The 22,140-nt window shown below is 33.6% G+C and overlaps 1 protein-coding gene across 2 annotated transcripts; it reads left to right on the forward strand.

The window, feature by feature from the left end:
- The first annotated feature begins 359 nt into the window (after positions 1–359).
- Positions 360–21,990, forward strand: LOC149734133 (uncharacterized). Of its 2 annotated transcripts, none has more exons than XM_089880600.1 (37): positions 360–520; positions 794–921; positions 1,233–1,467; positions 1,777–1,922; positions 2,392–2,521; positions 2,929–2,993; positions 3,341–3,424; positions 4,004–4,124; positions 4,576–4,731; positions 5,179–5,338; positions 5,617–5,741; positions 6,331–6,431; positions 6,828–6,945; positions 7,439–7,570; positions 8,291–8,434; positions 8,911–9,060; positions 9,484–9,648; positions 10,174–10,286; positions 10,750–10,838; positions 10,966–11,090; positions 11,372–11,524; positions 11,913–12,137; positions 12,661–12,840; positions 13,670–13,773; positions 14,139–14,241; positions 14,335–14,466; positions 15,003–15,230; positions 15,468–15,552; positions 15,764–15,867; positions 16,125–16,240; positions 16,875–17,045; positions 17,326–17,443; positions 17,716–17,865; positions 18,136–18,255; positions 19,217–19,376; positions 20,530–20,676; positions 21,243–21,990. In XM_089880600.1, exons 1-37 carry the CDS (start codon positions 442–444, stop codon positions 21,646–21,648), a joined length of 5,268 nt encoding a protein of 1,755 aa, XP_089736726.1. In that variant the 5' UTR covers positions 360–441; the 3' UTR covers positions 21,649–21,990. The 2 variants fall into 2 exon arrangements, with proteins under 2 accessions (XP_089736726.1, XP_089736727.1); XM_089880601.1 differs by having other exon boundaries at positions 20,530–20,672; positions 21,245–21,990.
- The last annotated feature ends 150 nt before the right edge of the window (positions 21,991–22,140 follow it).

Here is a 22,140-nt window from a genome sequence, read left to right on the forward strand (position 1 = left end):
AAAATAGAAATTTTTAAGTGATTAGGAAATTATTCATTTTTCTGGATCTGTTTGAGGTTAGAATTGGTTTTAGTTTACATTATTTTTTTTGGTTGATTAAAACAAATACAGCTGTAAGTTGTAAAATATATAGTACTATGGGACAGTTTAGATATCGTTAGCATATAATAACCTAAACTATGTTCTTAATTGTGTGTTTTTTAACAACAATAAACAACGTTTCTTTTAATAACAATAAACAACGTTTTTTAGTGTCGTAAGGATGGGGAAATATAATTCCGTATATTTTCTTTGTTTACTGTACCAAAAAGGACAATAAAAGAAAATGAAAACATGGCTCATCTTACCCCAACCTTTTATATTTGCATTTAAAGTTCTTTTTTTTAGGCAATTAGCAAAATATATTTATTATGGTTAAAAATGTGTTGATATAGATTTAGAATGGTCTGTACAAAATACTTTGACATATGGACACGATATTGGTTTGTTGCTGGCAATATTTTACTTGTGATTCGTATAGGTAAGTGAATATAAGATATAACCTACTAGAGATTGCGGGGTAATGGTCTAAAGTTGGCATAAATCCGAGGTCCTTGACAAGACCTTACCCATATAGAATATGAATAAATAAATGTAACGTTGAACACGGGTGTTTTGTTTCATGCACCTCGTGCCAGCTTACGGGTTACCGAGTATTTACTTTGTAGGTAATTATTTTTTGGAGATATTCATCGTTTTTCACGTCTGGCTGATAATTTGGTCAATATAATAAAAGAACACGTTGTTTTTACAGTTTCTGCGACGGGAAGTTACTCTTCGTGTCACGTGACCGAGGAAGGCATCAACGTCACGTGGTCTTTGTATCCTAACACGTCACTCCTCGTCAATCGGAATACAACATTATATAATAGAAGCAGTAATGTAAGTCTGCCGTTGCCTTGTAATGTATTATTAGGGTGGGGAAGATGGGACTCCTTTAGTACATAATATCCAGATATCCCGATCGTGTTTTAAACAATCAACAACGGTCTATGAGAGTCATGAGGACATAGTTTCATATTTCTTTGAATGTTCTTTGCTTATACTACTAAATGGGACGAGAAAATAGAGTTAAAAAGTGTCCCATCTTCCCCCATCCTACTGTATAAAACGTAACTTTTTTTAGAACTTTATAAATTGTTGGTAAAAATTAAGTCATAAAATGTTTAACAAATAAAAAAAATTTTTTTTAGAACTCGTCGTCTGTATTTTACAAAATAACTTGGAAGCCAGCGGGTCATAATGACACCGAACAAGTACAGTTACTGACAGCAAACATAAGCAGTTACATCATAAAAGATTTAAATTCATCAACGAGTTACAACGTGGCTGTTTCATTGGAGTCGGATTTAAATCAAACTGTTTTTGATTCTGATACCAATTCTACAGCAGCTGTGTTGCAATGCCAAGTCGAAACGTTAAACGGAGGTAAATCGCTTTATTTTAGTTTTACTAAAAGATTATAGCATGGGTAAAGCTTATAGGTATATGGTGAGACATATAGTAGGGTGGGAGGAGATGGGACACCTTTTTATTCTGTTTTTCTCGTCCCATACTATATATAGTACTCGGGGGAAAGATGGAACACCATTGGCACATAACACCCAAATATCCTGACCGTGTTTTAAACAATTAACAACGGCCTATTAATTTTTGTTTTATCCTTACTAGCGCAATTTTAGATATTTTCCGATTTTTTTGACATACCTTGTGTTGACTGTATTTTTATTACCACAGTGGCAACTGCACCGAAAAACGTCACAGTAGAACCTCGTTCTCCAACTACAGCCGAAATGAAATGGAGATCGCCTGATCCGACGCATGGTGGAATTGAATTCTACACTGTTCAATATAGATTTCGTAACAGCAGCGACATTACTACCGTAAGGATAACATAACATAATTTTTATTTATCTTTACGAAACAATAGCGAAAATCATGTTATTGAACCATTAACCGGAAGGAATCGACAACAAAACAACAGTTGTTAAAACACGCTATGGATAAAAAGTGTGGGAAAGAGTTCAGCGAAAACGCGCGGCTGTTGCACTCAATAGATTATTGTGTCACTAAACTGAGTTACTAGAACTTAATTAAATTCCTCATCATCTATAAATACAGTAGGGAAGGGAAGACGGGACACCTTTAGCAAATAATATTCCATACTTCCTGATCGTGTTTTAAACAATTAACAACGGTCTTTGGGGGTCGCAAGGATACTGTTTCATAATGATTGGAATTTCCTTTTTTTACTACTAAATGTTTAGAGAAATAAAATGAAAAGGTGTTCCATCTCTTAACCTATATAACGATAACCGACAAAGGGTTGGAAATAACTGCCGCCTTTTTTAGGTTCGGGTGAATGCTTCAAGAAGACGATACGTTGCTAGGAATCTGTTATTCCATAGCATGTACCAGTTCAGGGTGTCTGCTCAGAATCAACACGCTGGTGCATTTACGCCATGGATTCAATTAAATTTGGGTAAAGACTGTGTGTATATTTCTATTATTCGTGTCATGTGTATTATTATTGTTCCTATAAAGCCTGCGTATAGGTATGTGTCTTGTTTTTTTGGTAGCAAACGAAGAACTTTCAAAGAATTATAAAACCGTCTCCTCACGACTGTCATAGACTGTTGTTAAATGTTCAAAACCCGATCAGAATATTTAGATATTATGTGCTAAGTCTCCCTTCTTCCTCACATTACTAATCCTATTCAGAGCCATAGAAAAGGTGTTTATACGACTCTGTACCTATTATGCCGTATACATAAAGTCCCTCAATATATTTGTTGGTCCCCATATATATTCGTGTACTGTGTAATAATGTTGGGGAATTACCAGGGATATTATTTTGCATACTAGACTTTATTATTTTAAATTTAACAGATGTTAAGACGTTCCTACTCTTTGCTGAAGTACCCGATAACAAAAAAGACAATTTTAAAAATGCCGTAAGTAGATTTTTGCACTCTATGTTCTAGTTCCGTTTATATTTCTCGGCTTGCAGCAGAACATAGAAATTAGTACTGGAAGACCGGCGCCGGCAAAGTGGTTAGCGCGCTTGCCTGTAACCCAGAGGTAATGGGTTCAAGGCTCGTCGCTGCTACCATTGTGTGCGCATGTGCCCTTAAGCAAGACACCTTTGGCAATTGCTCCAACCCAGTGGTCACCTATGGGTTGTCCAAATTATCAGCCACAAATAAAAAAATCCCCCTAAAAATAAAAAAAAAACATTGATCCTATCCCACAAAACTAGTATAAATACTCATATAGATAACGTTATCTATCTTCAACACAGCTTCCTTCTATTCTTCCTTTGTCTTACTTGGGGTCAAGTGAGGTCAACTCAACCAGTTTTAACCTGGGCAGGGGGTGGACAAGGGTAAGTTATGAAGTTTTGTGGCTAGAAACTAATCCTTCCCCACATTATCTGCTAACCACTAACCCTTAACTTATAATCCATACAAACACTAAACCTATTTAACCCCTAACTACCAACCTCTAACACTTCCCACCAGCCTATTTTGTAACATACGGGAGGATTCTTTACTAGTGCCATTTTTTTGTCTCCATTTTGTCACACTTGTTTTTATTTATTTCTAATTTTGTTTAAATTCCTCATCAATTATTGTTTTAAAAACTTTGTGAAATGTATGAAGCTGTTTTGGTCACTTAATACGCATTAAAAACATTGGTAACAGCATCAATGTAGAACGTTATGGGTGCCGGGATGACATGTCATTCAAATTTAAAACAGGTGTGTTATACGTTCTAGGACCCCAGTTTGAGCCTTTACCTTGCTGTTAGGTGTCAATACAAACAAGCATAGCCAAAGTATATTGCATTTTTAATCAATGAAGTTCCCTATATTTAACAACTGAAAGTTGAACTGTATTTTAAGAATGTCATCCAAATTTTACCCTGCTGTTAGGTGTCCATGCAAACAACAATATTTATTCAGGTTTTCTACCATATTTACTTTGATGTTGGAATTAACATAACACGAGGAGAAATATCAATTATTATGAGAAGAAATCGTGCAAGGCATATTGTTCATTTTGCAAGAGATGTGATTGTATATGGTGAGCATAGGTGTAATGTTAGATGTGCATGTGATGAGATGTCACCATGTATTTGAAACAAGGGTGACATCATGTGTTTTAAAACAGGGGTGACAACAGGTATTTTGTAACAAGGGCGTCACCATGTATTTTGAAACAAGGGTGACACCGCTCATGTATTTTAAAATAGGGGAGGGGGGGGGAGAGATTGCATTCAATACATTATTTATTGAGGTTCTTTTTGTTTGTAACTTTTTCCTTATCCTTGCATGGCTGGAAAACGACAGTCGTTAAACACAAGTGTTCTGTTTCTTACACTTCATGCCATCTTAAGATTTATCTTGTATGTTACAATGTCACCCCATATTAAAAAAAAACACAAGACAGTTATTTATCTTTACAATTTAAACAATAAAGACCAAATTGTTATATGTTCGTTTATTAGATAATAAAATTCCTTATATTTTTTCAGATATTCGGTTTTGTAACAGCCCTTTAAATTTTTGCCCTGCTTCTGCCACTTGTGATGATTTGATTGGTCAATACAGATGTTCATGCATGGATGATTTTATTGACATTGGGGTCAGAGGTCATAGGTTCCCTGGTCACCAATGTGAAATGAATACAGGTTGATTATAGTTGGGATTTTTTGATTTAGTACTTGATGGGTAACTCACTTATTCACTTATAAATGGTTACGTTTTGAAAGTATCTTTCTATACATTAGACACACATAACATGTTGATTGTTTGTTTAACTTACTTTATTCGCGCATGACTGGAAAACGAAAGTCATTATAAGACGGGTGTTCTGTTTCATGCACCTTATGCCAGCTTACAAGTTACCACAGATGAAACTTAGTGGGTGATTGTTTTTCTGTATAGCTGACAATTTAGACGACCCATTAGTGACCACTGGGTCAAAGCAATTGCCGTTAAATGTATTGCCCAAGGACACATATGCCCACAATAGTACTAGTACCACTGTGTTGAATTTGAAATATTGCTTTTCAACATTCTACAGACTTTTCAACATTGTACAGAATATTGCTTTTCAACTTTTCATAATTGTACAGATGAACCACTGGATTTGACACTTGAAGTCATAAACCCCAGCAGTGTGAACGTTATATTTGGTGAACCAGAGTCCAATCTTGGGGATATAATTAAATACCAAGTGGAATGGCAAACTATATCAGGAGTTATACAACCAGCAAGGGTGATTGACATAAACATGTAAGTTCTTAAGTCCTACATCTGTGCTTACTAAACACTATTTTGTAAACTACATGTGTGCAATTTTTTATAACCTAACCAAAAAAATGATTTTATCTGTAAATGTATTATAAAAGTCAAAATGCTTTGTAAAACACTATTAGTACGTGAATCAACTAAAAACTTTAGCGTCTTGACCAAACTGTTAAAAAGTACTGTCTTAAATAATCATGGCCACTCATGGCCAAAAATTTAAATATATATATATACATATATGTAAATTATTTTTTGATTTTTAGAGTGGATTTTTACATTGAATATACTTTGGACAATCTTCCTCAAAACGAGGTACATCGTGTTCGTTCTCGAGCGATCACCAATCAAGCGAATGGAAGATGGTCGCCATGGTCACAAGTTCGAACTGGTATGTTTGAATACTTACTTTCTGAAATTTTTGGTTTTAGTAAATATTTTCTTAAATAAGAATAGTTTTAGTGAGAATATGCAAAAAAATAAGAATAATCTTAAATAAATTTTAGTGAATATACAAAACAAAAATTTTCTGTACCAATTGCATTAAGTAGCTTGTTTAAACTCATGCTTTATTCCTAGTTCCTTTCTGTGTCTCGCTGTAGAACCCCTTGCCTATATACAATATTCAGCAAATTAGCATTTCAAATGTAAAATACTATTGTGTGTTTGCTAATCATACTTTATATAATATATAATCTTTTATCTTTACTTTAATTCATCTTTTTTAATGTAACCTGCTTTTTCCTCACATGGTTTTTCTGTTTTACGCACTTTGTGCCAGCTTACTGTGTTACCACGTGTGTAACTTCGTGAGTAATTTTTATTTTCTGTATGGCTTACAATTAATACAACCCATTAGTGATGACTTAAAACTGCCGTTAAGTGTCTTGCCCAGAAGCACATACGTCCACAATAGCAGCAGCAATGAGCCATAAACCCCTTTTTAAATTCTACATTTAATCAATTTATTTTTATTCCAGTGTCTCTTCTATACAAAGTGATCTTTGATTTGAACCTAAATCGGACCGTCCACAACTACCAATCTATTCGCACTGAAGTACATCAGAACATTACATTATATGTAAGAATCCACATTAGATTTAAGTTTACCATGGAATTTATATAAATAACTGCAAAATATGATTGAGTCTTAAAATGTATAGTACAGTGAAAAGTGCATTTTAACTAATTGATAAAATGTAATACATATATAGACTATATATCTAAAATCCAATTATGTATTATATATGAGGTATTGCAAAAATAAAAGCAAGTTAAATATTAAATTATTTTTTTCTACTTATTTTTTTGTTTTCTGTTGTTGATCTTAAAAATAACGCATTTTTTGTTGTTGTTTAAAAATATTTTTTTAAAGCTTTCTTTTTTCATGTATAAAGTATTTCTTACAAATCATTTTCATTTTTGCCTGTATCTTGTTTTTTTACATGCATAGTTACAACATAAATTTAATATTCAGGCAAAAGAAGTTCTTTCATCTCTACCACAACTTGTAACAGATGTTCAAATGCAACAATCGGATTTCACAGGCCAGGGCAAAATTAGGTTCCAAGCAATTATTTTTCTAGAGCCTCCATGTAAGTAAAACTCTATATAGGTGAGGTTCTGAGACAGAGCACACTGTTTAAGCCAGATTTTGACCATTGCGTTAGTGTCATAAGGATAATTTTTGTGAAAATCTTTGCTGAGCAATGTTGAATAAATATATGTCCTTTTGTATTGGTTTAATTTATCCATAGTTATATACAATACAACACTATACATTATTATCCATAGTTATATACATACACACAACACTATACATTAAAAACACACATTACAAAAAAATTGGTCAACTCTGACCTAACTCCCAGATTCCTTGCATGCCTTGCTGTTGCCCTTTCATCAATAAAATATTTTAAGTTTAAAAAACACCATGTTTTTTCAATGCTGTGTCTACTATACTGCATTTTAAACCCTACACTGTGTCTTCTGGGCATATATATACAATACTGTGCCTTTTTGGCATATATATACCATAACCATACTGTGTCGACTATATGGTTCTTCGTTAATATGTATTTTTTACAGATTCAGAAACAACAGAATCTGCTGCCACGTCACTGTCTGCTCTTCAGAGGGGAATAAAAAGATTATTTTATCCTCATTTAACCGACACTATGCCCTTGGGAACTGTCAGCTATTCTTCTATTCAAGTTACAGGTATGTTATAAGTAAAAGTATAAATACTACCTAGTTAACAGCCACGCTTTGTTGACACTCTATTCCGCACTTTTATCCAAAGTGTGTTTTTTTTACTGTTGTTTTGCTGCTAATTCCCTTCTCTTCGTTCTTTAATTAACATGATCTTCGCTATTGTTTTTCGAAGAAATAAAAAATTAAATTATGTTATGTATGTAGTCCTGCATTGTGGCTTAGTGGTTAGGCACTTGCATCGTAACCCAAGGAACGGGGTTCAATTCTTGATACTGACACTATTAACAGCCTATTTTCCTTGAGCAAGACGCTTAACGGACATTGCTCCAACCTAGTGATCACAAATTAGTTGCACACCCAGTGTGCCGAAATAATAGGCCAACTCTGTCCAAAATCCCCAGCCCCATGGTGTGCTACACTGTAGAAACCTACATAGAAAAAAAAATGATTTAAAAAAATGATATAGTAGGGGCGGGGAGAAGATAGGACCCCTTTTCATTCTATTTTTCATTCTCATTTGGTGGTACAAAGAACATTCAAAGTATAATAAAACTGTATCCTCAAGACTCCCATAGACCATTGTTAATTGTTTAAAACATCATCAGGATATTGATATGTGCCAAAGTTGTTCCTATGTGCCAAAGTTGTCCCATCTTCCCCCACCCTACTATACATCTTATTACATAAATTAAATTTAGCTACTCTGTTACTACCCATCTTTTCCAGACATTGATGAATGCAGAACCCAGTTATCAGACTGTCGAGGAAATCCCTGTTCCAATACACCAGGATCATTTGAATGTAGTTGTCCATCTGGAATGGTCGACGTTAGTTCAGATTATCTTTTATTACCTGGTCGTACATGTATCGGTATGTTTCTATTATATTTCTGTTATATTTCCATGTTTCTATTATATTTTTGTTATATTTCCATTTTATTTTTATGAGTTGTGTGCATTTGGGATACATTTTTTGTTAATTTCATATTAATAGATTTTGTAGTTTAGTATATTGCTAATGTAACAGAATTTTAGGCTTTTCATGTATTATATCTGTTATGTTTTATCCAACTATTTATAATTTTTATGCAATTCTTACTGTAGTGTTTATTTGTTATAATTAATTTAATTTTTCAGATGTGTGTATAAAAGGTATGAATGTATGATATACTGTATTTTCTTTTCATATTAATAGCTTTTGACTTCAGTATACTGCTTAGTAATGTGACATGGTTTTATTAGGCATCGCATGTATCTGTTATGTTTTACACAACCAGTTTTTTTATTTTTTTTTACTTTTACTGTTACAGGAATAAAGTTTTACAAATTTACTTTTACTTTGCACAGCATTTGATGCTCCTCAGAACTTCCGAGCATCACTAACTGATCCTCAATCTGCTCTTCTTACTTGGAAGATTCCTCCTCAATTAAGAAGAAGAAGACTCAAGTATTGGTTCGTAGTCGAATCAAAAAAACGATCAGACACAAATATTACTTGTAAGTTTAAAAGATTTTTTATATTTTAAAGAAAATTCATATTTTTGAAGTATACAATTATACCATATTTTTTTAACACTCTCTATTTTAACCCACATGTGTGCAATAGGGTTGGCAGCAATTTGGAAGGAAACTACTTACATATATAAGCAAAACAAAAATTTGAAATGTGCTTAAACTGAAACATTTTTTGCCTTAATTATAAGTAAATGTGTACAAAAACCTTAAAATAGCGAAATTAACAGACATTGCTCCAAACCTTTTGTACCTAAAAAAGTATCTTATTTCCCAGGTGTTTTACACTGTAGAACCACACCAACCCAAAATTCCATAAAACCCTAATTATAGGCTAACAAACTTTCATTTAAAAGTTTTTTTCTAAAAAAGTAATAAAAAAAAATAATTTTTTTTTAAATTTAACAGCGGAACAATATCATATCTCCAATTCTTCTCGATTTTTCGAAGATACTTTTGTAATGAGGGCCATTGTTAATGGTCTTGTGTCGAACTCTGTTTACAAGTTTCGTGTTGCTGCTGCTAATGTAAATGCTGTTGGGAAATTCACGCCATGGGTGACACTAGAAACAAGTAAGATTATTTATTTTTAGGTTTGCGGGCAAGGATAGTCATTTTATAACACAGATATTCTGTTTTAAATGTCTGTTGCTTTTTTACCACATTATTACCAGGAAGTGAATAAATAAGATTAACTTATTTATTTTCACATGACGGAGCAACGACAGTAGTTATAACACGTGTGTTCTGTTTCCTGCACCTTGTGCCTGTTACAAGTTACCACGTGTGTAACTTTGTGGGTAATTCTTTCAGTTACAGCTAACCATGACTAGGTTTTAACTTCTTCTCTCTTTCTCTTTTTTACTTTTTTTCTATAATATCTCTTCATTTAACTATCCAAGTTTGGCTCAGCAGAACTAGGTCTCAACTCCCTAGAACTAGGTCTTACCTTCTTCTTTTATTCTCTTTTTACACTTTTTTCTATAATATCTTTTCATTTAACTATCTAAGTTTGGTTTAACCTCTAACTGGAATTTTTATAGTTAAAGTTAAATGAATTTTTATAGTTTATTGTTAAATGTTTTGTTACATTTCCAGGTCACGCCATCTTTACATTGAAATTAAACATAACAAGAGTGTTATACACATTGGAATTTCAAAATACAAATAATGAACATACAATTGAAGTTTCACAAAACGTCAGAAACTTGGTAAAAAAAATTCTATCCATATACTTTTTTCGAAAAATTAATAAGAGTAAACAAAATGAATTTATCAAAATGCCAATTTTTTGTCGCACAGTACTTTAGTACAGTAACACTTGGTTTTTTAGAAGCCAAACTTAATGGTATGCATAGGAGGCAGGGATAGTTAAACGCGCATATATATTCAAAAAAAAATTGATACGTGTCATTATCAAAGAAATAGGCCAACTCTAGCCTAAATCTCAGGTTCCATGGTGTGCTATGCCGTAGAAACCCACGTAGAAAAAAACTCTTCAAATACAATGTTACATAAAATTGAATTTAGCTACTCGAGACATTTTTCAAGACAAATTTGATGTCATTATTTATAGATTAATTCAGTGCAGAAATTTCAGGAAAGGCCTGCCTACCCTGCCACCCCAGGTTTGGCGCCTATGTTTTATTATATATTTTAAATCTGTACTTCTAGATTACACAAGTGGTTGGGAATAGGATAAGACAATACATCTCAACTGGCAATGTGACTTTGATACCAGGCATACACAGAAGAACTTATGCGTAAGTTATAACTCTTTAATTGAATTTAAAATTTATGGTAGTTTAACATGTAAAAAGTTGTAAAAAAATTTGGTGCAAAATAAAGTTAATTTCTTTTTTTTACATTGTTTTTTTTTTAATTTACCAGGATTGCGCAATTATTTTTCGGTTCTGAGTCTCCAGTTGCAATCAACCAACTTCAGCAAGTTTTTGAACATAATACTTTATATGAGGAAACACTGGGAGTGGATTTTAGTGCAGTTGAAATAAAAGGTGAAATATAAGAAGTAGGCCAGAATTGGCCCATTACCCTAACACGTAAGCTGCTACAACCCATCAGTAACTACTGGCTTTGAGCAATTACCATTTAGTGTCTTGCCCAAGGACACATATGTCCCCAATAGTAGCAGCATCAAGCATTGAACCCGGTATCTTTCAGTTCCGATATAAGGCCTGATCACTCTACCAAAGAGCTAGAATGTATACATTGATATCAGTATCAAGCATTAAAAATAAAGATATACAAACTTTATAGTTAAAAACCATTACTATAGATTTTGACGAATGTGGGAGTGGTTGGCACGACTGTTCACCGAACGCACGTTGTACGAACATTGTCTCCGGCTTTAGATGTCAATGTATTGGTGATTATGAAGATTGGAGTAATAGAAGGAACCTTCAACCTGGTAGATACTGTGTGAATGATGGTAGGTGATGTTTACTTGTTATTTATCGATAAATAAATGAGTTTTTTTATAGATATATAAATGGGTCTTTTTTTGCACTTTTTAGTGTTAGTAAGTGTTACTAAATAACAAAATATTTTGTTTTTATTTTGAAACCTGTAACTTAATTGAATGAATTTAACTTTTTCACATTCATGTGACATGGCAAAGACAGTCGTTATACCATGGCTATTCTGTTTCATACACCTTGTGCCGCTTACGATTTACCATGTATATGTAACATTGTGGGCAGTTTTTTCTAATTATTTTCTTGGGCCCCCCTTTTTTTAATAGGCATAATATATTCAAAAAACATCATAAAAAGTAGCTCAGATGATTATATACAAATCAAAATTACGATTTTATGTAGATCTTACCACAACTCCACAATCAACCCTTGCGGCCGTTACGCAAGCCATCAACCATACAACAACTACAGAAGTTCAAACTACTCAGATTCCAACACCCAATGTTGTAATATACGTGGTAGCTATTACGCCAACTAAACTAAAAGTAACATGGAGGCGAGACGGCCCTCCAGATGGGGGACGACGGGCCAGTGATTTGGATTATGTTTTCCAATACAAGATCAAAGGTGTGTGAAATTTTGTTTGACTTTTTTTGAGTAATAAGCCAATTCTGGCTTAAAAGACATGATGTTTTATTAAATTACTATACAGTTCAAAAGTGTTTGAATTATGTTTTTCAAGACAAAATAAAAGGTGTATCGTTTTTGTGTCCTACTCTGGCGTTTTTGTATCCTACTCTGGGTAATAGACCTACTCTGGCTTAAATGTCATAACTTTTTAATAAAATAAAGTACAATTTAACTAAGGATTTGGATAATGTTACTCCTCACAGTTTTTTCTCCAAGCTACCATAGTTAGTTTCATTTGAAAGTAGATGGAATTGTCTTAAAAAAGTTTGTTCATTATGCACAGTCTTGTAGCAAATTTTTCAAAAAAAACTATATATAATTGATTTTTTCTGCTGAAAAGCAATATGTGACATTGGGTCAAAAACAAAAAAAAATTAGATGTTATACAAATAGTAATAAAAATTAATTTAATCATGAGACCAGGAAATCAAAAAAAATGTTTTGAAATTTATATTTCTAGGCCATGCACGAACAACACCTTTAACACGTTGGACACAACGTACAATAGCATCCGGTATCAGTAGTTTAATTATTCCTGGTTTGCATCGTAACCTCATATACTTGGTACGTGTGGCTGAAAAATGGAAAGATGCTTCAACAGTTCATACGTCATTTACACGACCTGTTCAAGTCAGATTAAGTAAGTTTTTGTAATATTACCTTTTCACTTTTTTTGGTAAAATAATTGAGATTTCCAAGTATGAGGCACAACCTGTTTAAGTCAGAATAAGTAAGTTTGCGTGATCAAAATTATCGCTTTTAGTGCTTAAAATTAATAGTTATTACTTTTATTGTAAAATAACTGACATTTTAAATACGAGATGCCTGAATCAGGTTGGTTTTACTTAAAAATGTACTGTAACACACAAAAGCTGCGGGTTTATGGTTGAAAACTTGCAACAGCGCGACAATAAAACGTAGTTTTTACTTATCCTGTTCAAGTTAGAATAAGTTTGTGTAAATTATTGCTTTTCCAGGAAAATTATCGCTTTTTCCAGAGGTTTTTATTGTAAAATAACTGCCATTTCTAAAATTCGAAAGACAAGATGCCATAACTAGATTAATGTCAAATAGTAGAGTGGGGAAGAAGGGACATCTTTTTATTCTATTTTACCGTCTCATTTGGTAGTAAACGAAGAAAATTTATTGAAGAATTATAAAACAATATCCCCATTGACCGTTGTTAATTGTTTAAATTGCGAATACACAATCAAAATATTTTGATATTGTGTGCTAAAGGTGTCTTACTCCGCAGGTTACAAAACTTAGCAACGTTAAAATGAATCTTAGTTTACTTTTAATTAATAACTTGTATTAAACCAACTGTTTTTATGTTAAGTTTTTGTATAAACTTACTGTTATGAAAAATGTAAATTCATAACTGTTAAAATTTTTGTGATTTTATAAATAATATAAAGTTTAAGTTACGGTGAAGCAATGATTTTAATATATCATCATATTTTCATCAGGTGTAAAATCTTTCCGTATTTTTCTTCGGTTTCCGACACTCAACTCGGATGTTTTGACTTCCATTGAAACAAAATCTCTACTGGCAGAATCTATTTCAAACCATGTAGGATTATTATATGTTATCTGTCGTCTAATATAGTTTCCATTTATTTTTTTTATTATCCTGTCAAATTTCCTGTTTTTGACCTACTGTCCAAAAGTCTTTGATTTGGCGGAAAAATTAAATTAGACATTTATTTATTCATTTTTTTTGCTACAAGACTTTATTTTGAACTTTTTTATGATGTCATCAATTTTTTTTATGCATTGAAAGATTTTACTCAATGTGTAAAAGGGCTGTTTTTTGGACTATTTATAATTATTGATATAAAAAGCCACCTATTTTAAGAACGACTGTTGTTTTATGTTCGTGTGCCTGTAAGGGAAAATTTCTGAGAAGTTGCAGCTTTGATATAACTATTTTTACAGATTTCCGACACATTTTCCAGCACAACTGTGCTTACGAACTACCCTATGCTTTACTATGGTAGCACTAATAGAGATGTAACATTTTCAAATATTCCAAATCAAGGTAGGCATATTTTGTTAAATGTTTTTTCTTATTTATATACTTTATACCAGCATTTTCTTAAACTGGGGTAAATTTACCCCTATTTTTCCCCAGGTATAATTTCATCGTCAATCTTACATTTCTTGCTATCCAGCACAGCAGATGTTACTGCTGTAAGAAACTCATATTTAGAAGGTTCACCTTTAGCTAGCAGACAATATCCTACTGTATTCATGTTTGTTGAAGGTAATAATACGAATAATAACTTTATTTGTCTCTTCGATAACAGTAGCGAAGATTAAGAAATATTTAAAGTGAAAAAAAACAAATATCCATTGTACGGGTTGTGTCCTTACGCACACTTTTCTTCAAATTAGAACTTTAATATGTTTAATTAAATGTTATTTATCTAATCTTCACATTGTATCGTCTGTAGGGTGTAACGGTCACGCCTTTTATCCAAAACAATATTTGTTTCTTTTTTATCAATAAGCGTGTTTTAACAACTGTTGTTTTACCGTTACTACCTGTCTTTTCGCTTTTGTCAACTCTCTTGTTCTTCGCTATCGTGACCGAAGAGACGAAATAAATTTCATTCATTCATTCATTCAATATAGCGTCAAAACAATAGTTGTTGATGCCTGCCTATAAACAAAACAAAAAAATATATAACAGTTTGGAAAAAGGCGTGACCGTTACACCCTAAATAAAAAACATTTAAATAAATACATCTAAACACATACGTTAATACATACAGTTAAATAAATACACTTAAATTACAGACGTGAATGAATGCTCCATCCCAAGCATGAACGATTGCCCAATTGGTGCAATATGTTCAAACACTGAGGGATCTTATGCTTGCGAATGTAGACGTGGTTTTTTGGAAGCAGGTGCACTCCATTTCTTACTTCCCGGACGCCTATGTATTCCCATGTTGACTCTATCCCCACCCAGTGTTGGGACTACGACGGAAAATTTAAGAACTTCAACTTTTTCGAACGAAATAAGTGAGTTTTATTAATATGGTTGGCACATAATTTGAAATAGGATGGGGTAAGATGGTCCATGTTTTCTTTTTTAATGGTCCCATTTGGTAGTAAACAAAGAATATTCACAGAATTTAAAACTAAATTTTTTTGACTCGAAAAAAAGTTGGTAACCGTTTAAAAACACAAATAAGCTTGAGACTTGCCCATATATTATTATGTGGTATGTTCAACTCTGACATTTTTATTTACTTTCAGTGACAAACCCTGCAAGTACAACTTCAATTCAACAATCTTTATTAACAACAACAACAACAACAACAAGTGTATCGACAGTTACAAAGTTAGTCAAAGTTCAAAATTTATTTTACCTTATAAAAAACTTGGAAAAATATTCTACCTTAAATATTTAAATACGTTTTTGACATTTTATAAAAAACACACCTGTCAGTTTATTTTAAAAAACTGAGAAAATTTGTCATTTATATTTTGCTTTTCAAATTTTTTTTTGTTTTGCATTTCTTGTAGCAAAAATTTTTCCATTTTATTTTCAGTTCAACATCATTAACCACAACACCTCATGTTCCTATTAACCGTATCGGTTTGGTGGATCCAGCTTGCAAAAAAGGACAACGCTTAATAGAAAGCTTATGCCAAGGTAAATTATGTTATTTTTTTAAAACACTAAAATTTATGTTTTTAAAATGTTATTCTATACAAAAGAAATCACCATGTATGGTGGTAAAAATGAAAATGAAAAAAAAAACTTAAAACACGATCAGGACATTTTGATATTATGTGCTAAAGCTAAAGGTGTCTTATTTTACCCTACATTGCTATATCAATATTCTAGAGATTTTCTGTTGTTCTGTCATACAAAGACAAATGTGTTAAAATGATTTCAATATTTCACAGATGTTCAAATTTTCCTTGGTTCAATTGATGCACTACAGACATCTGGTACAAATATAAGTTCGGTTAATTTGGAAGCTGTGGGATTAACTTTCATCAAACGATTTGTTAAAGCAGCGGTAAGTGGCTGAAAATACAATATTTACCATTATTTAGAGTAATTACAGGAATTAATTTTACTTTATATATTACGTTATAATGTATAGCTGTTGTAGGTGTGTGCGTTCTTGGGCAAGACACTTAACTGTAATAAACCCATTGGTCACTAATGGGTTGTCTAAATTGTCAAGCATACAGAAAAATACAACCACACAGTTACATGTAACTCTTAAACGGGCCATTACCTGTATAAAGTACCACAAATAAGATACCAATGCTATAACAATGAATGAAATGTAACATTGTTATCCCCACATGGCCCGAAAGCGACTGTCTTTTTAACACAGGTCAGACAGGTGTTCTTACTGTTCATACACCTCATGCCAGCTTACGAGTTACCACGTGTGTAACTTTTTGCGTGGTTTAAAAAACTAAATTAAGGAGTTTCATTTGTGGCCAGCAATTTGTTTTTCATATTGTTTTTTTTTACACAGCAAATACCCTAGTATTAACTTCTCCACTTTACAGTTAAACAAATGCGATACCCCTGCCTTAACTAAATTAAAAGCATTGCAGTTTTGTCCCACCAAAGTTTCTGCATATTTTTTATTATACATTACAATTGACCTAGTATTAACTTCTTCCATTTTACAGTTAAACCATCTCTTCTCCCAACTAAATGAAGTTACGAACTATCAAGACACATTAATCCAACATGTACAAGCTTTGCCAGTAGTTGGTGCACGTGTTACATTTGTTATTATATCGGAGAAAGATACTTACACCAGTACAAGGTTTAAAAGACAAACTTTCTACAATGTACAGGTTAGTTTAACTATAGGCTGGTGGGTTCAAAGCTCACCTAAGGAAGTATAAATAAATAAAGAAATTTAATTTATTTATCTTTGTTTGGTGGGCAATGCCAGATATTATAACACAGATGTTCTGTTTTATACCGGTTGTGCTTGCTTGTTATTTATGCTTGCATGGCGGGCAATGACAGTTGTTATAACACGGTGTTCTGTTTCATATTTCTTTTAAACAATCTATCTGAATATTCTGCTATTTCAATTTATCTAAGATAAAAAATCCTGTTTTACTTTAGATGGATGCCAACTCTATAGAAAATGGTTTGAAGCGAACATTGCGAACAACTGCAGGAGTTGTGTCTCCATTTAGGGGAACTCCAGTGCTCTTTAAAATAAACACTGTTAGAATTTCAGGTAAATACCTTCAAAATAACTGTTTATAATTTGTTTTTATGACACATTACTTTTTTATTCGGTTGCCATTTTAATAAAGTTTAACTTTTTTATACTTTTAAGCCCTATTACCATATGAAACATTTTTTGCCTATTTTTTGTGTTTTTATTTGTTTTTTTATTCTTATATTATTATTTTCCAATGTTGTTTTTTGGTTGCTTTTTTCTTCTTATCTACGAATTTAAGGTTAAACCTTTTTTTACAAAGTTCATTTTTAATTTTTTTTTTAAAGATATTGACGAGTGCTCATTGCGACTGAGTGATTGTGATGTCATAAGGGCTGATTGTGAGAACACACAGGGTTCGTTTGAATGTCGATGCAAACCATTCACACGTGATGTTTCCGTGGTTCATGAAAGAAGAAGTGGAAGAAGATGTGATGGTGAAATTTATTTTTATCATTTTGATGATTTTGTTGATTTTCATCATTTTTCATGATTTCATTATTTTTCGTGGTTTCATTATATTCATGATATTTCATAATTTTGTTGATTTTAATACTTTTTCACGATTTCATTTTTTTATTTCCATTTTCAAATCAGGTTTTGCTATAAAAGTGGTAAACTAAATAAATAAAAAACCAAAAACTATCAAAATAAAAATTAACAAAAAAAACAACAGATAACTAAAACGTAAAAATGATTATGTTCAGGTCAATGCAATCCAATAAGCCCATGCATGAATGAGGCCAGATGTATAGAACAAGCTCAAGTTGGCCAACCATATTGTGCATGTACAACTGGATACAGTGGAATACATTGCCAAACTAAAGGTGCTAAAATATTGTGTATTTCTATATGAGTGAGGTTCTATGTTGTATGTCATGGGACTTGGGATTTAGGCCTGAGTTGCCTAAATACCATTAATTCTAGCGACATTTAGACAATAAAAATTCAACCAGCGCCGTGGCATAGTGGTTAGCGCGGCTGCCGATAACCCAGAGGTCATGGGTTCATGGCTTGACGCTGTTACCACTGTGGGCGTATGTGTCCTTGGGCAAGACAATTAACGGCAATTGCTCCAACCCAGTGGTCACTAATGGGTTGTCCAAATTATCAGCCATACATAAAAAAATGAAAATGAAAAAATCCAAAAAAAATAATCACCCACAAAGTAACATACATGGTAACTCGTAAGCTGGCACGAGGTGTTAAACCCGTGTGATAACGACTGTCATTTTCCTGCCACGCGAGGATAAAGTAAGTTACATTCATTCATTCAAAATATTGTGTAGTTTTACATGAGTGAGGTCCTATGTTGCATTTTATGGGACTTAGGATTTAGGCCTGAGTTGGCCACATACCATCAATTCTAGTGACATTTAGACAATAAAAATTCAACCAGCACCGTGGCATAGTGGTTAGCGCAGCTGCCGATAACCCAGAGGTCATGGGTTCAAGGCTTGACGCTGTTACCACTGTGGGCGTATGTGTCCTTGGGCAAGACAATTAACGGCAATTGCTCCAACCCAGTGGTCACTAATGGGTTGTCCAAATTATCAGCCACACATAAAAAATGTAAAAAACCCACAAAGTAACATACATGGTAACTCGTAAGCTGGCACAAGGTGTATAAAACAGAACACCTTTGTGATAACGCGAGGAGAAAGTAATTCATTCATTCAAAAGTACTTTAAATGTTCTTTGTTCACTACCAAATGGAGCAAGAAAATAAAAAAAAGACGTCCCATTTTTCCCTACACTACTATTAACCATTACCTTGGTATATTTTAGACGCACCAACTGGCAACAACAGGCTTCTTATGGCTGCATTACTAGCTGTGGCTGGTGCGGTCCTTATATTTGTCACATGCGTGGGTATATGCTGCTGCTGCAAGCGTAGGAGAAAGAAGAGAGAAAAAGAGAAAAGAGCAGCGAGGAGCGAAAACGAAAGGTATATTGAGTTTGTATCATCCTACTAAGTTCGCGCTAAACCGCTCGTCTTTTTAAACCGCTAGGGTTCGTGGGTAATCAAACATGTATTTCACAAAAGGTTAAACGGTTTGTTAACTGTTACATTGCATAAATCTAAAACAGCTCTCAAAGAAATTTTATTTTGGCGTGGCTAGAACAAAATACTGTTTCGTATGTAATCAAACATGTATTTTACATTATGTAACAAACATGTAGTTTAGATTAAACAGTTCATGGATATTTCAAAAAATAACTCACAGAAGTTTTATTTTCACGTGACCAATCCTATTATATATATCTATACATATACAGCTTAAACTTGTGTTATGTTTATATTTGTGTGTCCTTGGGCAAGACACTTAACGGCAATTGCTCCAATCCAGTGGTCACTAATGGGTTGTTCAAATTATTCAAACATACAAAATTCCAAAAAGTATCACCCACAATGGCCACAAAGTAACATACATGGTAACTCGTAAGCTGGCACGAGGTGTATGAACACCAGTGTTATAACGAATGTCGTTCTTGGCCACGCGTGAATAAGGCAACATTACATTCATAATGAAACGGTATTTACAACATAAAACAACGAAAAAACTTTTACGTAGCAGAAAATCTAAAAACTTCGGAAATTTTGGGTTGGCTTGGCCCAACACCTGTTTATACTTAGCTTTGCGTTGGCTTTAAACTATCTATTGTCCAAAAACACGTCAGAGGATAAAGGAACTGATACAACATTATACCGTACGCTCTTGTCGTATCAGATTACAATACAGTATTGTGTCGTAATTTCCGTTTAATAAAACACCCACACGGTCGTATAGTAGTATTCTTCAAGTTGACTATAAAAAGCACCAGTTTCTCTTTTTTTTGCTGCTACCATTGTGTCTGTATGTGTCATTTGATAGGACGTTTAACGGCAATTGCTGCAAGCCAGTTGCCTTTTTGGGTTGTCTAAATTGTCAGCCATATTTTACACAAAAAATCACCGACAAAGTTACATACGTGGTGACTCGTAAGCTGACACGAGGTGTACGAAACTGAAGATTCGTGTTATAACGACTATCGTGACCCCGCTGTGCGAGGATAAATAAGTTACATTCATTCATTCACCACATTTTTTACGTTTCCAGTTATACGGATAGCGACTTCAGCGACTCGAGCTCTGATGACGATAATAATGACGTCACAATACGTCAAGTGACGTCACACAAGCAAGTAACAACGGTCAATGAAAATGGAGCAAATTCAAATATATCTTTGATACCAAAGCAAAGTAAAGGAATATAACATTTTACATTTCAGTAATAATATTATATTAATAACTTTATTCGTCTCTTCGATTACGGTAGCGAACATTTAGAAATATTTCAAACGAAAAGACAGGTTGTAGCGACAAAACAACAGTTGTTTAAACACGCTTACACTTAAAAACACATTTACATTTAATTGGAAAAAATAAGCGTGGCCGCTACACCTAGCAGACAAACGAGCCATTTATGTTTAATTATATCCTTTATAATATCACTTATAAATAACATACGTTAGGGGTGAGATGTTTTATGTTTTTATTCTCTTTTATCATACCATTTGGTGGTATATAAATAACGTTTGCAAAATGATATACCAGCATCCTCAAGACTCCCATAGATCGTTGTTAATTGTTTAAAACACGATATTTGGATACTATGTGCTAAAGGTGGTCCCCCTCCCCCCACCCTACTCAATACATATTCTCGTGTGCTGGGCGACCAATTGCTCCCAGTATACTGTGGCTTAATGACCTCATGCCCTCTGACCAGGAACCAGATATATTATTTAGTTTTAACTCAAGTTTTGCCTCTGCAGATATAAAGAAACACGAGCCTCCAAAAGAAAGCGTCCCGCAGTCGATTTACGTCAACAAAAACGTCATAAAAAATGACGTCACCGAAAATGACGTCACCGACACACCCCCGTCTCCAATTCCAAAAAGAATGCTCGATGACGTAGAAGGGGAAACCCCTCCGCCTCTGCCAATACGAACAACAACATTGAAACTGGAGAAAAATGATGAAGAAATTCCCCCGGCTCCATTGCCAAGGCTATCCAAAGCGCGCACGAAATCCACACACAGAAACAGCGGCGCTACGACGTCACAGAAAGTGACGTCACGCCCAGGCAAACGGTCACGAATCGCTCACTTGCAAAATAACAAAATTTCTGGGAAGCGTTTCCAGGTTCCTACACCGAGCGATTCCTCAGTAAAGTGACGGCCATTTTCGCGTTAGTTTTGTAACACAAATAAGCAAATTTTGCATTCTTGTTTATATTACTGTGGGGCAGACAGGACACCTTTAGCTTATAAAATCTAAATATCCGGATCGTGTAAACAATTAACAATGGTCTATGGGAGTCTTGAAGATACGGTTTTATAATTCTTTAAATGTTTTATATTTACTCCCAAATGGAACGAGAAAATACAGCGAAAAGCTGTCCCATCTTACCCCACCTTACTCAAACACGCCCCAGAGACAAAGACGTGCTTATGCAGAGAGTATTACGTGTGTGAGCTTCCTTATATTAAATCAATATATATAATGCCACATTGCTGACTCCTGCGCTTCCCATGCTAACTCCTACGGGCTAAAATGTTGCCACATATGACTCGCATAGAATTCGTTGGTTATGTAATACGTTTATGCTGTTTGTGTGCATACGTAGCAGTAATACTTTGCCAGCTTAGTCTCACCGTTTCACGGAAG

The sequence above is a fragment of the Ciona robusta genome, chromosome 7, assembly GCF_009617815.1.
Source record: "Ciona robusta chromosome 7, ASM961781v2".
Classification (NCBI taxonomy): domain Eukaryota; kingdom Metazoa; phylum Chordata; class Ascidiacea; order Phlebobranchia; family Cionidae; genus Ciona; species Ciona robusta.